This window comes from Uloborus diversus, chromosome 5 (genome assembly GCF_026930045.1).
Source record: "Uloborus diversus isolate 005 chromosome 5, Udiv.v.3.1, whole genome shotgun sequence".
In the NCBI taxonomy this organism is placed as follows: domain Eukaryota; kingdom Metazoa; phylum Arthropoda; class Arachnida; order Araneae; family Uloboridae; genus Uloborus; species Uloborus diversus.
The window spans coordinates 164,981,609-164,990,201 of NC_072735.1; the positions used below are offsets into that span (position 1 = coordinate 164,981,609).

At 28.8% G+C, this 8,593-nt stretch overlaps 1 protein-coding gene across 1 annotated transcript in view; it reads left to right on the forward strand.

Moving 5' to 3' along the window:
* The window catches only part of LOC129223245 (UNC93-like protein MFSD11), a 30,227-nt gene extending 24,257 nt beyond the window's left edge, over window positions 1-5,970 (forward strand). Inside the window, 3 exon segments of the mRNA XM_054857810.1 lie at window positions 393-456; window positions 1,505-1,576; window positions 5,700-5,970. Coding sequence (XP_054713785.1) covers window positions 393-456; window positions 1,505-1,576; window positions 5,700-5,876 — 313 coding nt within the window. The 3' untranslated portion in view covers window positions 5,877-5,970.
* The last annotated feature ends 2,623 nt before the right edge of the window (window positions 5,971-8,593 follow it).

An 8,593-nucleotide genomic window follows, 5' to 3' on the forward strand; every position in this document is an offset into this window, starting at 1 on the left:
TTTAATATTTTTCAATATTCTAATGTTGATCCTGATTGATATTTAATTTTATAAATTTCTGAAATTTATTTTATGCAAAAAAAAAATTATTATTATTTTTCTCCCTTCCCTTCTCTCTCTCTCTCTTTTTTTTTTTTTTCTTTTTTTCTTTTTTTTTTTTTTTTTGAAATCTAATATTAGTTGTTAAGAGTTCAATATTTTGTTCTTTAAACTGTACCAAAGTTTTTCAAGACTGAACTCAATATCCTGTAGATGCATTTAAGGTTTCATTCATTTTCAAGCCATCTAAAATAGTTATTTGAATAATTTATTTGAATAGTGTTATGTGTTCAAAGTATTAAAATATTGTACATGTCAATGTTTACAAAAGTGACATTCAATTTTTATTTTAGTGTTTGGATTGCAATGATTTGTGCTTTTGGATTAGGCTTTGGAGATTCATGTTATAACACACAGGTTAGTTACCAACTATCTGTTGTATTTCATGAATGTTTTAAGTATTTTTTAAAATAGATATCCTTATGAATTTTTTTTTTTTACCCACTAATCTTAATGTTGCTGTACATCTATTTTTGAACCAACTGCACTGCACAACCAGGGCATAAAACTAGTCAGTAAAACTCAATAGAAGTCAGTATTCTTCAACTTATTCAATATTGTCAGTGTTTTGAAAATTTAGTCAATAAAGTCTTTTTTTTTTTTTTTTTTGCAAGTTGAGACCACCGTTTTTCCCATCGCCTATTGGGAGGGGGGTGGTAGAGAATTTTTCTGTTGTTTATACTTTTATATCCATTATTTTTATTTGCAGTGCAAAGGCATGAACATTTGTTGCAAGGAGGGAGGCTCGTGGGGGTAGTCTTCTTAAAATACTTTTCACAATATCAAAAAAGATTTTTTTTTTCTGAATTTTGTTTCACAATTTTTTTATTTTTTTACATTTTTTCAGTGTAAAACCAGAGTATCATCCTCATTTCTATGAGCCCCCATGTAAGAAAAAATTTTCTGATCTATACATCTTGGAAGCATTGCATGTTGCATACCAGCATAATCACCAGGGCCAGATCTATACTTAACGGGGCCCTAAGCTATATTTCTGGAGATGCACCTTCCCCATTGTTTTTGCTGCAGCTATTTCATACTTATTTTGAAGCAAGCCTATTTTTATTTTTCTAGTGTATTAATTTGATTTGTCTCAAAAATTTTCAGTTTGATTGCTAAAATTTTCAATTTATTTACAAAAAGTTTGATTAACATGATCTGTTGATAACTCTTGTCTAAGACAATCAACCCAATTCTTGTACACCTCTGATTTAACCTCTGATTTAACTTCCGATTCAACTCTGTTACATGCAGAATTTGATGTCTGATTGGTGAACTGGATGCAACTTTGTATATGTGACTGGTCAAAAACAACATGGAAAGAGATCCAACTAGTATGAGAATTTCCCTGATTGTTTTGGGTTTTTCCCCCAAAAGTAATCTAACACAAAAATTTTCATTTTAGATCTATTCCATCTTGGGCTCCATGTATGCAGAAGAAAGTGCACCTGCTTTTGCAATATTCAAATTTTTCCAGGTATTTATTAACATTTTTATTGAAGATTTTAGTAGACATTATTAAAAAAGTATCTTTGATATCTCAGTAGGAATTCACTTTGCAGTGTTTGAGTTAAAAAAAAAAAATGATTGTACTGTTTTAAATTTGCTAAGCTTAAATTCAATAAATTTCATAAAAGACATAAGAGTGACATTTTTTAGACATAAAACAGAAGTCAGGAGTTGAAGTTTGAAATCAGTTTAACTTTTGATTAAAATCCTTGGAAAATTGGTTGAATTTTTGAAAGAATAGCTTCATTATTTAAACTTTTTTGTGTGATTATACTTACTCCATTCTGCTTTTTTTTTTTTTTTTTTTTTTTTTTTAATGGAGTAATTACACTTTAAGGTAACTAAACTTGACTGTAGAAAGAAAATAATAATCAAAGGAGAAAAAACATCATGTGCATAATAGTAAACAGATTTCCACTTATCACAAAAATTTCCTTTAAGGCCCAAAATCACTTTACATGATATACATCATATGATACAAATGTTTTTCAAAGATTTGTATAGTTCTTTAAAATTATTTGACCTATTAATTCAATATTTTTATTTAACAATCAGGTTAAAATTTTATATTGATCATGAAATAAACTTTTAACATATTTTCAAGCCTGAACAAGTTTTTTTTTTTTCAAATGGCAATAAGTAATAATTCCTCTTTTGAGACTCCATACGAAGTACAGGGTGTTTATGTGACCTGAGAAACCTTGAAAGTCTAAAAAAATTGAGATAATGTGCAGAAATATCCAAAAAGCCCTGATTCCAGCGAGCCGGCCATATGGCATCATTGATGTAGTAAATGTCTTAAGCATAAAGCTTCTCCCCAGAAAGAGAGGGTTTTTGCAAAAATGTCAGGAAACCCATGGAAAAAAAATAGTTTAAACTGTCTTGCCAAGAAGAAGTTTTTACATTTGATGCTAAAGTAGCAGAAACAGTAATGCTTCATTATGCTTAATGGAACATAACTATTACATTGATATGTATTTGTACTAAATATGCTAATTTAAATTATTTTTTTCTAAAAGGGAAATTTGTTTTGTTGCTGTAAGAAGCCGTTCTGTCATTCTTTCTTGTTCTGTCTAACATTAAGTTAGACAGAACAACATGAGTGGATTTATGGGGGGCGAGGGGGGCAATGCCCCCCAGTCTTGGGGGAACTTTACACACAGTAACAAACACCTTCCAAAACCTTAAAAGAAAAAAATCATAATTTTTTTTCTTTTTTGAATAATTCAGAAGGGAAAATGAAGAGAATAGCTTAATTCTTTTCTGGGGGGGGGGGGCGCCGTACATTGTATTACAAGTAGTAACTGGGATGGAGAAATGTGTTGAAAACGACTACTTTGAACGAGCTGTGTATTCAGCTGCAATACTTAAAATAATCAACAATTACTTCAACAAATTAGAAACTGAAACAAAGATTTAAAAAAAAACGGATTTACTTATAAACTAAACAAACTATAGCTTAGGGCACCCGCTTTGTTGAAGGCCCCTACCTAACTCCCGAAAATTTCATATTTGTTCCAAACAAAAAGAAAAAGAAAAGAACTTTGGGGGGGGGGGATTCATTTTAAAGTGCTTGAAAATCTTAACAAATTTGGAAAAGTATGGATGCAAACCATAAATTTAAGCATTTATAGCAAATGGAAGGGGGGTAGAGGGATAAATGCCAAAACTTGTTAAATTTAGTTCCTTGCCTCATCCTGCATCAAAAATGTAAAAATCGTGGTTCTCCCGTTTTTGTAATATTACTTGAGATAAATTTTTATGACTCACATTTTTCATATCTTGCTGTTTATTTAATCCCAAATGCAGTGCAGTATTTTGGAAATTCTTTTGTATTGCTTGTTTCTATCTTACTTCTACTGCATATTGTTAATCTGCTCAGCCCGGAAAAAAAAAAAAAAAAAAAACACTACCTCTATTTCTTTTCGTTTCTGCACTGCTTGTAATTGAGGAAAAAGTTGTTAAAATGAGAAATTTATATTTTTTTGTCTTTAAAACTTAAAGAAGTTGTTTCTTACAAAGTTTGAACAGTACTGCAAAACTGTACAATCTAGTACAAAATTTCACAGACTGGAAAGGGCAAATGAAGTGCCTTAAATAATTTTAATTGTCCTCAAGTCCTTGAAACGGATTGGATGAGTCTTTGAAATTCCTAAGCAAAGGGTGCTTCAATTTTATTTCTTATCAAGTGTATAAATTATGAATTGTTCAAACGGGCAGCTCCCTCGCCTTTTCTCTCACAGGACTGTTGTCACTGATTTGTCAACCCGAAGACAATTTTTACTGTTTATTATTGTAATTCACAAAACAGTATTTTGCTCTTTTTTTGGCAATTTTGATAGTTCTAATTACCTCTTATAAGGCTTCAAAATGCAGAATTTTATATCTATTTTACAAAAATTCCTGCAGGGGAGGACCCCCCCCCCCCCCCGACCCTCTAAAATTGGGTAGGTTGTTGGTAGGTAAAAACTGTGCAAGCTACAAAAGAGACCCAAAACCTGAAAAAGCTTAGGGCCACGGAAATTAAACCAGCCTTGATTACAACTAATATTGCTCAAAAAAAAAATCCTGCCCCCCCCCCCCCCAGGAACTCAGTCCTAAATCCGCCTATGCTTCTTCATCCTTTGAAATAAATTTGCAAAAATTGTTAGCACAGATTGTGTTATAAATAGAATTGTATCTAAAAATGAAGAACAAGTTAATATTGCACATTTTCCCCACTATTTCATTGGATAAGAGTCGATTTTTAAGCAATATGCTTAGATATTTAACATGGCCCCTATTTTTAGTTTTCCTGCTTAGAACATTTTTCATTACTGGTCCGACAGAAAACGTTAAATCAGGGTTCTACTGTTATACAGTGAAGCACCGTTTATACGTTTTTGAGGGGACTATATGAGAAGAGCGTATAAATGAAAAAACGTATAATAGGTATACGTAAATGCGCATTAGACTCTGTAGGGACCAATTTATAAAACATATAATTGATAAAAATGTATAAAAGTGAAACGTATAAACTGTGCTTAACTGTATAATAAATACAGTAAGGACCGCTTAATGAGATCACGGTCAATGCTATCTTTCGCTTAATGTTATCAGAATCACTAAGTCCCAGAACACTTGTAGATTAACATGTGTTAAAAAAGGCGAATACTGTAATCAGTGTCTTCATTTGTTGTTATCACTTCTTCATAAACTTTACCTTTTTCCCTTTTTTTGTTCCTGAACCAACAGAAGAACAAAGACAAATACTGGCAAGTAACTTCCGAAGAAACTAAGATCAGTAAAGCAGAAGATTTTTCTCCCTGTCCCAGTTACACAAAAAACTTTACTCTAAATGGTCAAACATTTTTGCCATGGAGAAAACAATTTAACTTTTACCAAAAAAATTTAAAACACTTTAACGATTTAACCCTGATGAGACAAAGCAATACAGCTAAAAATTTCTCTATTACTTTGTAAGTTACAAAAAAAAAAAAAAAAAAGAAAGAATCGTGACGAGATTAAAAACAATGTGAAGCTAAATGAAAATTTAGACAACAAGTAAAACCATGATGGAAAAGTTGAATCTGCTTTGAAAAGGGTTTACTAATTTCAGAGAAGGATGCTCGAGAAAACGGTCTGTTAAGGCAGGAAAAACTTTACTTTAAAAAACTTTTTTTCTTGCTTTTGAATTGGGCAAAAAAAAAAAACTTTGTAGCATCTGTTTTAATCGATGGAAAAAAAGAGCTATTCCATTCTGCTAATTGATAATTTTAAACTGCGTTTAATTGAGTCATTGTAATTTTAATTTGTAATTGTAAAAATAAATGCTTTTTAATTGAAAAAAAAAATTATCATTTTGTGCCTCCTGGATCATTTTTGACTATTGTTATCAATTGGTTATAGTTATAAAAATATACTTGTCCCAAAGTGATCACATTAAGCGGCGCTTACTGCAGTACTATAATACAAATGTTATAATGTAAATTAATGCTGTAATATGAATGAAGGTAACTGTAAATAGTTTCATAACTCCATTCTTAAGATTGCGAAATTGGCTTGCAAAATTTTATGATGAATTTCTAATTGTATTTTATAATTTTTTGCAGTCCATCTCAGCAGCAGCTGCATTCTTTTACTCAACAAAATTAAAGCTTCCATATCAACTACTCATTCTGGCAATATCTGGAACTATTGGCACCTTTTCGTTTTGGGCTGTAGAATGGAACGAATATGTAAGGACAGCCAAAGAAACACGTGAACTGCAATCTAGTGAAAAACTTTGATTGTTCCCACATTTTATTTAGCGATTTAAAATGGAAAGTCAGTAGATATTTTGATGTATCTAATGAATTTGCAATATTGTGTCAAAAGTATTGGCTCTTAGCAAATGGTTTTTTAATACTTACTGTGAAGTTTCAAATGACAGTATTTATTATAACTTTTTTATAGTTTTTGTATATATGACTCTAAAACGTTTGAGCCTTAAACTTTTTATATTTTCATGAATACAATGTGATTTTTTAATTTGTGTAAATATTTAACCAGACAAAAGTACAGAAGAATATAAATGTAAAAATATAATTCACCCCACCGTTTTTTTTTTTTTATGTGTTATAAGATTCACAAAAATGTTGTTGCTGCAATTTTAGGTAATAAGTAAAAAACTGCATAGTTTTTTTATACCATATATATAATCAATTTTTAAAGTATGTAAAATCAATTTGGTTAAGATGTTCTTGAAAGATTACTGAATTTTTAAATTACAATGCAAAATCTACTTATTTCTGAAGGAAAAAAAGGAATATAAAAAATCATTAGTTTTAAAATGTCAGTGCTGTTTAAAGTTATGATTTATTTTTTAAAAGAAGACTTTGCAATTTGTTCTTATTTAGAATTTTTACATTTTATTATCAGTGCAAAAAAAAATTGCAATAAAACAGTTGATTGTTTTATTGCATATTTTATTCTGATTATGTTTTGCAATGAGACACAATTATTTTTTTTTCAACTGGAAAAAAAATAATGTATATTCAAGTTTTGTATGTAGTAATGGGATTTAAATTGTATCAAGAGTAGGTCACTTACAGAAATTTTTGCAGGACCCCCTTTGAAAAACAAAATACCAAAGTAAGAAAGTAATATAAATCTGGTACATACTTACTTTTATATGAAATTAATTGTTAATATTTTGTAATCCTTAATAGAAAATTCTAGTTTTCTAATTCATTGTTTACATAATTTTTATTATAAACAAATACTTGGAATAAACAATGAATGAACTTGAAACAGCATTGGTAAAGTACAAGTTGTCAATAAAGTACAGCAAAGCTATCCTTTCATAACCACAAAAATCACCCACCACATGGTAGCAAAATAATAAATAAATGTGATACTCACCATTGAGACACTAATAATCATATAAGGAGTTAGATTGGAAGTCAACCACAATGAAAGCACAGCACAATAGGCGAAAATAGCCAATGAGAAGACAAGAAATAGAAAAATAAGCACAGGAAAATTATAAAGGTAATTTCTAAACTCAGAATAAAAAATGAGTCCTAGAAAAGTATTATTTTTATTCACCTTTTTCATATTTTAGTATATGAAGAAATTTAAATCATTTTTTGTTCATTAAAAGAATGATAACACAAAAAAAATCGAAATTGAAGCTGTGTGTTTTCAAATATTACACTTCTGTATTATAATTAAATAAATATTGTAAAATTACTATTGATGTATTTATCAGTAATATGTATATTCCATCCAATTTAAAAATTAGAAATTTGTCAAAATCAATATCAAAAATAAATGAAATTAAAAAAAATCATAAAATTTTGTTGAAAAAAGAAAAGAAATTATAGTTTACTGCTTGATGTATTTTCATTAACTTATGAAGAAATTTAAATACATTTATGTGTTTGGATTTTAAGTAGTAGATGGATTTTTTAATGAAATTTGGTTTAGCGATAAATTTGAACCTAATCCTCAAAAAATGATTCTTTTTAGCTTTTAGCAAGTAGCTCTTGCCTCAATTCAATATGTTTTTGTTTGTTTTTTTAATTGTAAGTTTATTTTTACTCTCAGCATTGCTAATCAAACTGGTCCATGATGAATACTGATTAAACTGTTTTCCAATCAAAGAGGTTTTTTATAAGCTGGTAAAAGGTTTTGTAACTGTTTAATCAATATAATGCCTTTTAATTGCAACCTATTCAGAGACTAATTTCCTTTTAGATTTTTTCAGTAGAATTATAAAGTGAGGACTTTTCACTTTTGATGCATACTTTGTTCTGATGCTTTATATTTTTGTTACACTTGTTTTTTCCCCTAACTGTAGATGTTATTGCTGTTCCTCCAAATAGATTTTGGAGATGAACCAAATGGATTTTTAAATCAAGGTAGATGAAGACAATCTCTTTCGATATTCATGTCAATTTTTCTATTAAATATGTTTTCAACATTTTGAGGGGTTGGTCAAACAATTGTTTGGGAAGTCATTATTTTTATTGATTTTAATAACTATCATTTTATTTTTAAAATGTTTTTAGTATGCATTTCAAGTTGTTACAAATATTTATGATCTTTGAATATAATTTGTATTTTAAATATAATTAGTACAATTCTTCCATGTTTTCCTTTGGCAGTTTTTTAAACAATCATTAATTATTGTATTATATTTTCATTTCTCTTCTTCACTTTTTTTTTTTTTTCGTCTTTCTTTTTTGTGCATGGAAGTTATAAACTTTGAAAAATTTTACAAATTTTGCCAAACGATTATCATTAATTGACAAGAAACTTAATTTCAGTTTTTATACTATTCAGGTGGAAATTTGAGAGGTTTTTCAAGTTTATTCCAATTAATTTGTATTGGTGTTTCAATTTTTTATATTTTAAATGTGTAAGTTATGCATCCCTTTGCATTTCTTGATCTATAATGTTAATAATAAATTATCATTAGTACTAGGTTTTTTTTTTTTACAGTTTAAAAGTCTTAATTAAT